This window comes from Dendropsophus ebraccatus, chromosome 10 (assembly GCF_027789765.1).
Source record: "Dendropsophus ebraccatus isolate aDenEbr1 chromosome 10, aDenEbr1.pat, whole genome shotgun sequence".
Taxonomy (NCBI): domain Eukaryota; kingdom Metazoa; phylum Chordata; class Amphibia; order Anura; family Hylidae; genus Dendropsophus; species Dendropsophus ebraccatus.
The window spans coordinates 67,221,882-67,237,138 of NC_091463.1; the positions used below are offsets into that span (position 1 = coordinate 67,221,882).

Genomic DNA, 15,257 nt, shown 5'->3' on the forward strand with positions numbered 1-15,257 from the left:
TCAGCCAAGCTCAGCAGCCCCCACTAATCAAATGGCGATCGTTCGGGTTCAGATGGACTCAAACCCGGTTCGCTCATATCTAACGAGCAAATACCGAACGTACAGTAGAAGCGCACGTTTCGGTACATTCAGAATAGCAGGTGCAAAGCGTAAAATACGTAATAACCGAGCAATTATGAGGTGAATAGCATTAGCTTTTCTTTTATGAGCCCAAGCGTATATACGCAATGATGTGTATACATGTATCACGCAATACACGCAAGAAGTACGCAGAGTACAGTCTGCTCAGCAAGTCTAGATGGACCAGGGAGCCTCCCCTTTTGGCCTCAGAGAACTCAAATACATTAAGAAGCTAATGGACAGGATGGACGGTGATGGACGCCTGGTCACTACAAGGTTAAGAAATGAATCCTTAAAGTGCTAAAATGGTGGATTCTGTAACCGTCCCTACACTGCCAATTTGACAATGTTCGAAGCCCTAATCGGTCAGCTCTCCCTCCCTCCCTACACTGACAAACTACCACTGTGAATATTTTTTGTTTATTATTATTTGTATAGCGCACACAGATTCCGCAGCGCTTCATCTATCTGTATGTTTTTGGGTGTGGGAGGAAACCGGAGTACCCGGAGGAAACCCACGCAAACATGGAGAGAACATACAAACTTTTTGCAGATGTTGTCCTTGGCCGTATTTGAACCCAAGACTCCAGCTCTGTCTGGCAGCAAATTACCAGTTCTGTCTCCATTCTGAATGTATAAATGCACTGCTATGCGCTCATGTCTGTAGGAGGGTCAGGAGCCAGATGTAGATGTAGACTAAATAGATATCCTGAAACTTTTCTAACAAAAAAAAAAATAAATAAATAAAAAAAATTATCTATCTATCTATCTCCTACCTGTTCTATAACATAACACATTTAATATATACATGTCACAGGTTTCCTTTAAACAAAACAGCTCAGTGAAATACTCTTTTATGCATACAGTAGCTTTTTAGGCTTTCACACAATATTTCTATACATCTAGTTATACGGGGTATGCTTCTATTCATTGTGCTACTTCAGTATAACACTATTTGCATCCAGTGACTTAGATTATTTCAACTTCTAGCTGCAAGGGTTAATCTGTTAGGTATCACATACTAAATAGTGCTGATTTTTATTAAGCAAGATATCACATTGTGAGCAATGCATCTACATGTCTGAAGTCACTCTCTCAGGCTGAATATCACTGGAAAAAAAAAATGCCTTCGGAGACACTGTTAACAAACCCTTTTGAGGAAGAGCTAGGCAGGAAAATTACACCGACCAATCAGAATCCAGTCGCTGGCAGCCAATCCCTAGATCTTTTCCAGGACCAATAATGGATCGTTTTCTGTCCCAAGTCCAGTTACTCACTTAGCATTTTTAATCTGTCTTGGCAGTGAAAGAGTCAATGACCAATTAATTCAGACTACCTTTCCCTCTCCGGGAGGTGGCTCTTCAGAGCAGGTTCCCTTCCTGAACACATAGCTCATCCTGCCCTGCTATCTCCAACCTCTCTGTACAGATAGAAAAGCCTGCGATAGAAATTTATACAGGACTCTAGTCAACAAATGGAACAACTGAGCTGTAAATGCTATTGTTGTGCTCAGTAAAAGTAACCAGATGTTTGCGGATGACACACAATAGGATGTTGGTCAGAGCTATTCTGTATTTCATTGAAAAAAGGAGTGGAACAACCCATCTGCATCTCCCTCGCTCTCTCCCTCTCTCTCTCTCTCTCTCACACACACACACAGTTACAAGTGGCTTCAGTGCCTGAAGACTGAGGCTGCTGCTGCTGCTGCATTGTACACAGCTTTCTTGGAATACAGAAGAGGCTCGTTTTTATCTCGAATGCAACAAGATTGACCCAAGGAAGAGAAATGCATCAGCTACAGGCAAGAAACGTGAGCTGTATCTATGATTCTGACATGGAAGTGGAAAGAACAGACCATTGTCTCTTCGAGGTCAAGCCCATACTGCAACGCTGGTCAATATTTTTGTTTTAAAACTCTTGATATAGAAGGAACGAGGGGGACAATCTGAAGCCGAGGTGGATGGTGGCAAGACATTGGAGAGCTGGAAAAAGTTGTGAATATTCATAAGCAAAGAGAAGTGAGTTAGGGTCTATTTCCAGTGCTGGAGCCTGATGATGTGACAATATCCATTCATCAAAAGAAATGCCAAGGCTGACCTAAGGAAAATCAATGGTGCGAATGTCAACTTTCTTAGCCTCCAGAAGAAATTGTCTCAGTTTCTGATCTTGCGGTCTTCACATTTTTTTTTTTTGTCGAGGAAAGAAAGATAACACAACAGATTAATTTGTTGGTAAACAATAGCCATGGCTGCCGCTATTGCCAGCTCTCTGATTAGGCAGAAGAGACAAGCTCGAGAAAGGGAAAAATCCAATGCATGTAAATGTGTTAGCAGCCCCAGCAAAGGCAAAGGGAACTGTGAGAAAAACAAACTCAACGTCTTCTCACGGGTCAAACTGTTCGGCTCTAAAAAGAGGAGAAGACGACGACCAGGTTTGCCACCTTCTTACGATCTAACATCAACCTTCATTTATCAGTCACACTTCATCAGATATGGGATGTGTGTAGCCATAATAATGATGGGGCTTCGGCACATCACCTGTATGATTTCCGAGGTGCACCATTGTAACGTCAAAGGACCTATAAGCAAAGTAGATTGGGATAAGTTAATGGACAGGGCACGGCGTCTTGCTTCTGACTGGAGGGTGTTGGGACATTCTAGAAAACGGCAGAATATTCCATATTGTAATCTGCATATTTATTGATTCAGTGCCATACAAACATGGCGTAAATTCATTTTATCTTTAGGTTTAGATTTTAGCATCACGGCGATTTAGACAGGGCATATTTTCTACTATTCCATTCACCTATAAAGAATTATCACCAGGTGATGTTAGTATTGTAGTATTGACATATGGTAATACCCCCCACTCCCCCCCCATACAGTCCTTGTATGCTACAAGTGGATAAAATGCATAAATTGGTGTCTACGATCATTTCCGTGAGGGGATCCATCAGACGTCCCTCCTGCTGTAAACATATTATTTAGCATTCGCAGTTTTCATTCCAGCAGCTGCTTGTTACGCAGAGAAGGGAATTCCCCTCACTGGCTATAGAGCACAATAAGGAAATTCTGTTTTATTGTTCTCCTTATCTGAATGAATGAACTGACATTGCAACATACAGATATACGTAGTAGCGTCAGGGTTATTGTTTGCCATAATCCATTGTAATATTTAGATGCATTATATGCCTGACTGTTTTGGCTTTAGTTAGCAGTGCATTTATGAATAGCAGATGAATACATGACAAACTCAACTGTGTATAATCATTCTGCAAGACAATGGAACTGATTACTGTAATTTGAATTTTCTATAGAATGGATTCAATGATGAGTGACGTATATAATGTACTGTATGTTATGTTACACTCAACACTTGGTCTTTATTACGATGAAGAAGTCATCTAATCTACGCCTTGTATTCTCTCTTTTCTTACAGAGCCTCAACTCAAAGGTATAGTCACAAAACTCTATAGCAGGCAAGGCTACCACTTGCAGCTCCAAGCAGATGGCACAATTGATGGAACAAAGGAGGAGGAGAGCAGTTACAGTAAGTAGCTCTTAACCTTCCTCTTCGTACCTGACTATATGTACGTGCTGTACTCTAGCAGTGAGCAGGGACAAAGCTCTGTGGATTGCAGAGGTTGGGTTATCCAGACAAGAGACTGTCATCTGAGCTGCAATTTCCCAAGCCACAAAGTCTATGTCATAAATGTGATGTTCTTATTACAAAGGGAAAGCTGAGGAGTAGGGCGAGGTTGTTGTCATCTAGGAGAGAATCAAACGGTATCTCCATGGAGATCCCGAGAAGTCCTCTAGATTGGATCACATTTCATCAAAGGACATATATGCACCCAGACACCCTGCCAACAATAGATTGGCTCTCGCTTCACTTCTACCTAGTTACTACTTTAACCCCTTCTGCCCCCGAGGAGCATACACACTCCAATGACTGTGCCGAAGCCATGAACATCCAATGGGGTTAATTTTGTTGGTTCGTATTATCTCTAAACTCGTAGAGTTTATTACTGACGTAGAAATGTTTCATCACTTACTCTTCTGGAAAGTTCCATCGTCTATGTCAGGGTGATAAGCGTTATTTTAAGACTCATAAAAGCAGATATGAAGTGCAGATGGCCCCAAAATGCTGAAGTGTGAATCCATTTAGAATGATCCCAAAAGCAGCCAGAATTGTTTTAAGATAATGGTAACCAAAGCTAGTTCCTTAGAAAGTTTTTTCTTTTCTTTTAAGTATACTATTAGCTTTATAATGGGCTATTGTTCTTTGCTATTGTTTCTATCTGTTCCCTACATTGTTAAAAAAAATGGAGCTGGGATTCTGTTAGTTAAACATTCCACAGTTTGCATAGGAAAAACTGTTCTGGGGTATATTGAGCTCTTTAGGCATTTGTGTTAACTAGTTTCTGCGTTCAAACTTGTTGGTTTGTAATTGCAATTGTTGAATATCAAAGTCATGAAAAGGTATGAAAAGAGGAAAAGTCTCAGTCTTTCCTTTATATGATCTTGTACTGGTTTTGTGCTCAATAATTGCAACTAAAAACCTGAAAGTGTGAACACATTTCAAAGGCACAGGGATCTGTATAATAGGAAATAACATGGCTGCATAAACATGTTGACATATCACCCTAAGTATGGATAATAAGTGTGATATACTATATATATATATATATATATATATATATATATATATATATATATATATAGCCATTTGGATAATAAGTTATATATATATATATATATATATATATATATATATATATATATATATTGTTACCATTTTTTTTGGATGCCCATTATTTTGCAGCAAACAGCATTTTTTTTCTTTCAAAATAACGGCCATCATTTTCCAAATAACGGACAGTGTTTTAAAATAACAGCCCCTCTTTTGCATCATTGAAAAAAATGCCCAAAAGAAGACATTGTGTGGTTGTGGCCATAGTATGACAACAGCCCCAATAGCAGATGTAACGTGATGTCATAGGGGTGACAATATATTTTATATAGTATCTGCTCAGCTACACTCAGTATAATGTCATGTGTGATTGACGTCTAGACTTGTCACCTACTGCGTATATATCAACTCATTATGGCAGCTATACACACCCCAACAAACATGAACAACAGGCTAGACTCCAAAAAGTGGATACATAACCGCCATAAAGCTTTTATCATTCATTGGACTCTTGTAAGAATATATCATTGATACACAAAAATTCCTGACTAGGGCTCTCATCCAATGCTCTAATTAACATAGGGACAGGAGGACCTTTACGCTGCTACCAATCCTATCTTAGAATAATCAGGTTCGTCCAGCCATTCGTCAGCTTTGTAATTTCTCTGAAATTACTTTAGCTTCTCTGTTAACCTCTCTTAAATTAGTTTAACCCAAGTAATTGTGCTGCATAGAACATCATTACCAGATAAAGTTCAAGTTTGCCTTCAAAATGTTCGGCAAACTTTTAAATAATTGAAGAACTGAGGGTTCACTTACATCAGTGTCCCCCAACCTGTGCCCCTTCCAGTTGTTGCAAAACCACAATTCCCATCATGCATTTAGCTGTCTGAGTATGATGGGAGTTGTAGTTTTGCAACAGCTGGAAGGGGCCACAGGTTGGGGAACGCTGACTTAAGTTGTACACACATGTTTGCATGCACAAATAACATGCAAATCAGTATGCCTATTGTATTCTGTAGAGCAGAAAATCAGTGCAGCACATGGATGTGCACAGATATCGGCACATTCATTTAACACTGTCTGTGCACCTGTTTTGGGAGATTTTATTAAAAAAACAACAATAATGTCTTTTATGTCGGTTATGTGACTTTTTTATTAACCATGTGTGCCATCATTTACAGCTATGCATGCCATTTGCCCAGGATTAGGCTCATTGCTGAAATGATAAAAAACAACAACAACAAAAAACAACAGCATTATAGACTTTGGTGTTTATGGTATTAATGTATGCTGTCTCATATTTATCAAATAGTCCAATACTAATCGATGGACGATCGATAGGTGTTGGGTTGTTCCCCAACCATCCACTTCTTCCACATTTAATGGTACGTTTACACAGAGAGATTTTTCTGACAGATCTTTGAAGCCAAAGCCAGGAACAGACTATAAACAGAGAAAAAGTCATAAAGGAAAGAGAGGGATCTATCCTCTTTTCAAAATCCATTCCTGGCTTTGGCTTCAAAAATCTGCCAGATAAATAAGTGTAAATGCACCATTAGTCATGTCAACATCAACACCACCTTTTCATACAAACAGGTTTAAAGGGATATTCCAAAAAGGGTTATCTGGGAAAAAACTTGTAATGTAAAAAATAAGTCATACTCGCCTACCTCTGTCCCCCGACACTTCCGTTTTAGCACCTTCAGTCACTGCTTTTGCTACTTCCCAGACAAGACTTCTGATCAGGAGCTGTGCCCAATCTCAATGAATGGCTAAGTGGACAAGTCAAGCTCTGACATTTTGCCTCAGTAAGACTTTTTACTAATGAATTAGAAGTATTTCTAATATGCACAGTAGCCCTCATCCAGAAGGAAGAGAGTCTGCTCTCTAATGCCCTCTACCGAAGGTTACATCCTGTGAGATAATGCTTGTCCCTTCAAAGAACCTTGAAACATGCTCGGATTCCATTAACAAAGCCAGTATTTCTCTCAAGAGAAAGAGTTAGTTGCCCTGGGTTGGCAAATATCCACTTGCAGGGAGGCACCTCCAATAGGTGGCACCAGAGAGCAAACCTGTTCTTCCCAGAAAAGGAATACATTGCATATGTTTTCCTAGAGAATCTTTCATGGCCTATAAGCCTCTACATACACTGTTGGCACTCTCCTTAAGGTGTAACTTTAACCCTTATGAAAATAATTTATTAAAGGCCCTTAAGGAGAGCCAATAGGCCCTGTATACAAGGGATCTCTTCCCCAATTGGAGTCTGGCTCATTTCTTCACTAACCAACCAGAATAACATGTCCTGATCGCTGCAGAGTTGCTGCTGAGATCTCTTTAACAGATCCCCCCAGCCACTATAACAACACAATTTTATACCCCAGACCAGCCAAAAAAAGATATTCAGACCCCAGACCAGACTTATTGTACGTCCAATACTTGTGATTCATTATAACATTAATTTGAGTCATAATTTTGAGTTTTTCTTCACTGTCTAAAAAGCAGCGTCTTATCTTCCGGAGAACATAAGGATTAGGCATTTTGATATCCAACATGCCTGACTGTTCTTTTCTACATCAGGGAACCCCATACACTGTAAATAGTCAGGCAGACATGCTGTTAATATAATGTGTATGGCCAGTTTAACATATAATAATCCAGTAATTACCAGGTAATTAATCCCAGATTTACAGCCTTGTACTTTATTAATATCTGGGATATAAATTATACCGAGTGTGTATTTAGCATTTCTTCCCATGTTTAGGTAGTATATAAAGAAGTATAGTATTCGAAATTATCATTCGTTAACAATTAAAAAATAATTTAATTTCAATTTAAATTAAATAATCCATTCATTCATCACGGGAGCCACCAAAGATAGCCGAACACTATACTTCCTGTACTCCTATAGACAATGAATGGACTAATGGTGCAAATGTGTGACCAGGTGGGACTAGGGAATAGGCTGTATCCCTGTTATCCAGGTGGTACTCGGACAGTCTCCACCTTCCCCATGGAATGGGAAGGCATCGGGAATTAAATGCTGAAGGTTCAAGAAGGTTCAAGTTTGATCGAACCTAAGATTTCCCGATGTTCGATCATCTCTAGTCAAGGAGCCACATTGTACCTTTCATATTTCCGTCTGTGCTTCCACAATGTAAAAAATTGCTTTTCATTTTCCAGTGCAGGGAGCTGTAACACCTACTCTCTCACCCTCCCATCCTTATTTCTGACTAATTGACAGCTGGATCAAAGTCTAAAGTAGGATCAGGATTGGAAGGGGTATCCTCAGCACATCAGGAGCTTGGGCATGCCTTTTTGGCACTTGCACTGGAGAATGAAAGCTTTTTTTCTATGTTATGGAATCGCAGACAGACAAATGAAAGGTACCATGTGAGCAGGAACTGTACCTGATAGATTGACCTTCAATGGGGATTCCCATCCTTGGTAGATATACAGTACCCTATTCAGAGATTGTGGTTGGCCTGCCCCCCCCCCCAGCTCGTGAACAGGGACCCCAAAATCCCTGCTGATTTACTACCCTAGCTGGGAATACCCCTTTAAAGACAACCTGCCACCTCTACAGGCTGTTTTATAACAATTTTTTTTGTCTAAGGTCCTTACATAGTTTGACAATGTCAGTCAATGCTGACACCGTAGAGACACACCCATTTGACAAGTACAATCATAATACTAGTTGTCACTTTATTCACACATTTCTAGGACAAATAAAAGACCAATGGCACAATGCAAAGCTATATGAAAAGACAATCCAGAATGCAAAGGCCACAACGGTTCGTAAGAAGCCTCCATTGTTCTAAAACAGGGCTGTTTCCTTACAGATGGTTGTCCCTCCAGATTTAGGGCCCTATTCCATGGGACGATTATCGTTTGCATAATCGTTGACGATAAACGATCCAAACGACCGCTGTTGTGAAAGACCTGAAATCTTTCACCCATTTACATGGAATGATAATCGTTACTTATGAGCCTTCTTGCGGTCGTCTTGTCGCCGCTATTGCGTTCGCCACTACTGCGAACGACCGAACAAAATGCGAACGATTTGCGAACAAGCAACGACAAAAAATAGGTCCAGGTGTTATTAAACGATCAAAGATTTCTCGTTCGGTCGTTAATCCTTAACTGCTATTCAAACGAACAATTATCGTTTAGATTCGAACGATTTAACAATAATCTGAACGATAATCGTCCCGTGGAATAGGGCCCTTACCTGCTGCTTGTTGTAGAAAGATTCATAGAGCACCCTGGGCTCTTCTCGACTCTTTCTACCTATATATCTGTTGGAAAATTCTTTCCTACCAGTGTAGGATGCAGGGAAGATGCTGTCTGACAATATGCACAGCACACAGAGGGAAAATGTGTCAGCTATTGAGTTATTGATGGCTGATCCTCCATATATACCTGCTGCCTTCTATTCATATATTCATTCCCCTTTGCCTCTTTAGTTTCATGGCAACCGACTCTTGACTAATGAGACCTATAGACTCTAGTAGTATCTCTGCTGTAAGGCACTCTCAATGAGAATAGAAGAACAAAATTAGTCCTTTGAAATCCTGCACCGCTTGCAGGTGTAGACCAGAAGGATCTGCTAACCTAACTACTGGGCACAGAAGGTTAAAAATCTGGTGCATAATAGTAAAATGTTTAATTAACCTGTAGTATTCTTTCTGTATTATATATATATAAAGTGCCAAGCGCAAGTAAACATGTACTGCAGTACTACAAGTGCAACGATATGCCTCTTTTTATATAATTGCACGCTGTATATCACTGTGAAATGGATAAAAGTGAACTACAAATAAATACTAACACACCGAGCGTGAGTAACATATGCTGTAATACTAAAAATGCAATAAGCAAACTCTGTTATAGTTGCATGCTAGATATCACTGTGAAATAGATGAAAGTATCTGTATAAGCCGTGCAATAAAAGCTTCATAGATGAAGTAGTCCTCCAATGTTGGTGGTAATAGCAGACCGAGATCCAGTACATTGGCGTGGCTCCAAGGCCCAATTATGGTTCAAATATGTGCAATATCTTTCCCAGTCTGTTTGGATAGGGATGCCCCTTTCAGAGGCTAATCCCCCCCCCCAAAAAAAAACACAAAAAAACCCAAAACAAAACAACAACAATGTAAGCAAGAACACAACCGGCGGGTTTAAGGAACAGAGTGACGTCACTCTCTCCCTCTCCGGGTCCCCCTAGAGGCTCATAAAAAAGGCATTTCAGCAAAGTAAAGCATTTGCCTTCGTCAGGGTATTATTATTTCCATATAATGGTCATTTTACAAACTTTTGTTCAGTTTTTGTTTTGTCATTTTTTTACACACACACACACACACACACATTGATATTCAGAGGTGTCCATACCTTGTAAGATTACTGAAGGGTCACTAGACTGCAGAACCTTGACAGCTGCATCTTCTGGTCAAAACAATGGCTCCCAGTACTCTTATACCCCCAGGACTTATGGTAAGGATGAGTGGCTGAACCAATCAGCTGTTACCCAAGAAGTTCATGCAAGATTGTTAATAAAAAGTCAGAAGAAAACAAAACACAAAAAAACAAAAACAAATGACCATTAGATGTCAGTGGCTGATATGAGCAGTAGTTTGAAAGGAAGTATTTGTCTTACAGGATGACCTAGATAAAGCGCAAACACTGAACAGAACACAAACTGAAGGAAATATCTGACAACAGGACCAGAAAACTAGGCAGAATTCTGTGATACACCAGAACAACATCCCATCAAATAACAAAAAAAAAAAAAAAACATGCTGAAGACACAAAAATGTCAGCTTTTCCCTCCATCTTCCTCTCCTCCTGTTGAGACAGCTGATGTTAACAAGTATCTACCTGCAACGTTGTAACAATTAGATTAACAATTCCTTCCATCCTTGTTATTATCTATATAGTCTCCTTCTTTACATCCGCAGTCTCAAAAGGGAGTGGGTAGAAAGGGAGACAGAGAGAAAGGCTCACGCACAGTTTTTTGTGTCTTCAGTAGAAAGCAGCAGCTCAGAACTGGGAGAAGGAGACTAACTAAATAATAAAAAGTATGGAATGAATTGTTAGTCTCACCATGGGCAACAACATATCAAAAGTTAAGTTTGAGCAGAATACCCCTTTAACATTACAGTCCAGGGAGAGATGATATGGTAGGACTAGCCCCACCATGCATAACAACCTTAATAGTTTTTAAGAGACTGCATTAAGAAGCACATTGTAATTCTAGAATTACGTACATACTTATTGTGTGCTACTAATGTTATTCTGTATCTGATGTTCCTTTTCTTTGCATCTCTTTCAGCTTTGTTTAACCTCATACCAGTTGGCTTACGAGTGGTGGCTATTCAAGGTGTTCAAACTAAGCTATACCTAGCAATGAACAGCGATGGATATTTATACCCATCAGTAAGTAACATTCATTTAGAATTATTCACTTGGACAAATGTATAATTTGTATAAGGCCTAGCAATGATTTTACAGGAAGCATACAGAGCTATATATAAATAGTCTGTGTGTAATTGGATAATGACTTCTTATCTTCATTAATAGTGGCCTTTTATAAAACCAGAAATTTAGTCTATAGCAGCAACTGATCTACTTCCATTAAGGTCTTTCATTTTGAGATGTAGAGAATACATTACAATATACCATGAATGACGGTCATGGAAATGGCGATTGATTAGAAAGCAGCTTCTAGTTTATGTAAATTGATGCATTTTGTGTGATAGCTGTGGTAAGCCTTATCTGCATGGTTAGCACGTGTACTGTATATCGTGACTGTTACGAGATGTACTGGATGGAGCACATGTATACAGTGACTGCTGAGAGGTTTGCTGTAGGGATGGTCCGAACGTGCCGAGGTTCAGGTTCGTACGAACCCGGACTCTCGGCAATGATTCCCGAGCCGTAGGCTGTATCCCAGTTTTCCAGGCGGTCTTCCTGCTGTATCCACCCTCTGCACGGAGGTTTAAGACAGCGGGAATCACTGCCGAGAGTCCGGGTTCATATGAACCCGAACCTTGGCAGGTTCGGACCATCCCTACTGTGCTGGATGGAGCGCATGTATACCGTGATTGCTGTGAGCTGTTCAGGATGGAGCGCATGTGTACAGTGATTGCTGTGAGCTGTGCTGGATGGAGCGCATGTATACAGTGATTGCTGTGAGCTGTGCTGGATGGAGCACATGTATACAGTGATTGCTGTGAGCTGTGCTGGATGGAGCACATGTATACAGTGATTGCAGAGAGTTGTGTTAGAAAGAGCGCATGTATACAGTGATTGCTGTGAGCTGTGCTGCATGGAGCGCATGTATACAGTGATTGCTGTGAGCTGTGCTAGATGGAGCACATGTATACAGTGACTGCTGTGAACTGTGCTGGATGGAGCACATGTATACAGTGACTGCTGTGAACTGTGCTGGATGGAGCGCATGTATACAGTGATTGCTGTGCTGGATGGAGAGCATGTATACAGTGATTGCTTTAAACTGTGCTGGATGGAGCGCATACCTCCCAACTTTTGCAAAGAGCAAAGAGGGACATGTGCGCCGCGGTCCCCATAGCGACCCTCCATAGCCACGCCTCCATAGCCACTCCCCTACAGTCAATGAATAGTGCCCTATACAGTATCCAATCCCCCCCAAAATGCCCTATATAGTATCCAATCCCTAATATAGCGCCTCACGTAGTAGCCAATGCCCCCATATAGTGCCCCACATAGTATCCAATCCCCCATATAGTGCCCCACATAGTATCCAATGCCCCCATATAGTGCCCCATATAGTATCCAATGCCCCATATAGCTCCCCACATAGTAGCCAATCCTCCGCTTTGTGTGGCCCGACCAGAAAAAACAATAAACCAGTAACTCACCTGTCCGCCGTCCCAACAGCTCCTCTCCTGGCAGAACACGCACTACCGTCATCCTCCGGGGTGGGCAGCGGGGTACAGAGTCACTGACTGTACCGGAAGTGATTCATGATGGAGGCTACAGGTCACTTCCAGAACAGTCAGTGTCTGTATACCCCGCTGCCCGCCCCGGAGGATGACGGGAGTGCGCGCTCTGCCGGGAGAGGAGCTGCTGGGGCCGGCGGACAGGTGAGTTACTGGTTTATTGTTTTTTTCGGTGAGGCCACATATAATGCGGGACACTGGGTGCCGTTCCGGGACCGCGGAACAGCACCCCGAAAGCGGGACTGTCCCGCAGAATCCGGGACAGTTGGGAGGTATGGGAGCGCATGTATACAGTGATTGCTGTGAGCTGTGCTGGATGGAGCGCATGTATACAGTGATTGCTGTGAGCTGTGCTGGATGGAGCACATGTATACAGTGATTGCTGTGAGCTGTGCTAGATGGAGCACATGTATACAGTGATTGCTGTGAGCTGTGCTGGATGGAGCACATGTGTACTGTGACTGCTGTGAGCTGTCCAGGATGGAGCACATGTATACAGTGATTGCTGAGAGCTGTGCTGGATGGAGCACATGTATACAGTGATAGCTGTGAGCTGTGCTAGATGGAGAGCATGTATACAGTGATTGCTGTGAGCTGTGCTGGATGGAGCACATGTGTACTGTGACTGCTGTGAGCTGTCCAGGATGGAGCACATGTATACAGTGATTGCTGAGAGCTGTGCTGGATGGAGCACATGTATACAGTGATAGCTGTGAGCTGTGCTAGATGGAGAGCATGTATACAGTAATTGCTGTAAGCTGTGCTGGATGGAGCACATGTATACAGTGATTGCTGTGAGCTGTGCTGGATGGAGCACATGTATACAGTGATTACTGAGAGGTGTGCTGGATGGAGCACATGTGTACTGTGACTGCTGTGAGCTGTGCTGGATGGAGCGCATGTATACAGTGATTGCTGTGAGCTGTGCTGGATGGAGCACATGTATACAGTGACTGCTGTGAGCTGTGCTGGATGGAGCGCATGTATACAGTGATTGCTGTGAGCTGTGCTGGATGGAGCGCATGTATACAGTGATTGCTGTGAGCTGTGCTGGATGGAGCACATGTGTACTGTGACTGCTGTGAGCTGTGCTGGATGGAGCACATGTATACAGTGATTGCTGAGAGCTGTGCTGGATGGAGCACATGTATACAGTGATTGCTGAGAGCTGTGCTGGATGGAGCACATGTATACAGTGATTACTGAGAGCTGTGCTGGATGGAGCACATGTATACAGTGATTGCTGTGAGCTGTGCTAGATGGAGCGCATGTATACAGTAATTGCTGTAAGCTGTGCTGGATGCAAAGACATAGGTATATTAATATGGTGTGGTACACCTCTGGTGTGGAGGCGGCATGGCCGGTCACTTGCTAGATGGTAAAGTGTGATGCCAGTTCTATGGTGGTTGGCCGAGATATAGCCGGGCCCAGTGATGTTATGTTGTGACACCAGTGCCGGTTGGGCACACAGGTATAGTGGCACACCTGCTTTTATTTTAAAGGGCCGGTTATACCTTGTTGCTCTGCTGACAGTTACCTGCCAGCTTGTTTTGCCGGGTCCCTTGGGCTGTTACGGTGGTACGGAGTGGAACGATGACCCACCCGGACTTTTGACACTGCCACCCACGGAAAGGGAAGATGACCCAAGGACTGATGCTTGATGAGGAATCACAAAATCTCTTTATCATAAAATCGGTTTTACTCTTTATAACATACTGTCCTGCACTGTGTCTCTCCTTGTCCACTGCGTGGGTTAAGATGATCTCTGACTTGTCCTCTCTAGTGAAGGGTTTAACACTGCATAGTGTTGAGTGGAGTTACTTGAGAACAATCTGTAGGTTGCATGTGCCTAGGTTTGCTTTTAGACTACACACTGAGACCGGGGACCGGGCAGAGGGCCAGGGCCCAACTGTGTAGAGAGCATTCTGACTTGTGTCCTTCCTCTACAGAGTCTAGCCACAAATGACCTAACACTTCCTCTACCCATATGACTTTCTATCTACAGCCCCTGTAAGGTGTGCTGTGAATGGGTGAAGAGTGCATATGAAAGAAGTAAAGAGAGAAATGATAGGATAGAAGAAGAAAGTACTCTCATTAGTCTACAGATCCATGTGACATACAAATAAACAATAACCCTTTCAATACTACAGCTGTGCAATAAGTAAGTACATATACTCACAACAGCAACATCTTGTGGTGAAACTTTATCACTCCTACATCACCGCTTACATCCAAAAAGTACAGGCTTTTACGAAGGGTGTAACTAATAGCAACACCCATGGTGGGACACTAGGAAATATTCACACTTACCATCTAAGGGGCCCTATACACCATCTTTAGGAGAGTAGTGATGAGGCTGGGGTGTTTCTATGGATGGGCCCAGGACAGGAGTATAGAGCTTTTTACTGCCGTGATCTGCTCACTCACGTCTGCCTGGCTAGATGCACACAGACTGTAACAGAG

The 15,257-nt window shown here is 42.0% G+C and overlaps 1 protein-coding gene across 8 annotated transcripts in view; it reads left to right on the top strand.

The window, feature by feature from the left end:
* Positions 1-15,257, top strand: part of FGF13 (fibroblast growth factor 13) — a 296,379-nt gene that overhangs the window by 240,755 nt on the left and 40,367 nt on the right. For 7 of the 8 annotated variants that reach the window (XM_069943097.1, XM_069943096.1, XM_069943095.1 and 4 more), the window contains 2 exons: positions 3,559-3,669; positions 11,144-11,247. In XM_069943097.1, coding sequence (XP_069799198.1) covers positions 3,559-3,669; positions 11,144-11,247 — 215 coding nt within the window. Of the gene's footprint in view, positions 1-1,655; positions 2,552-3,558; positions 3,670-11,143; positions 11,248-15,257 lie in introns of those variants that run through there. The other variant, XM_069943098.1, reaches the window with a different exon arrangement.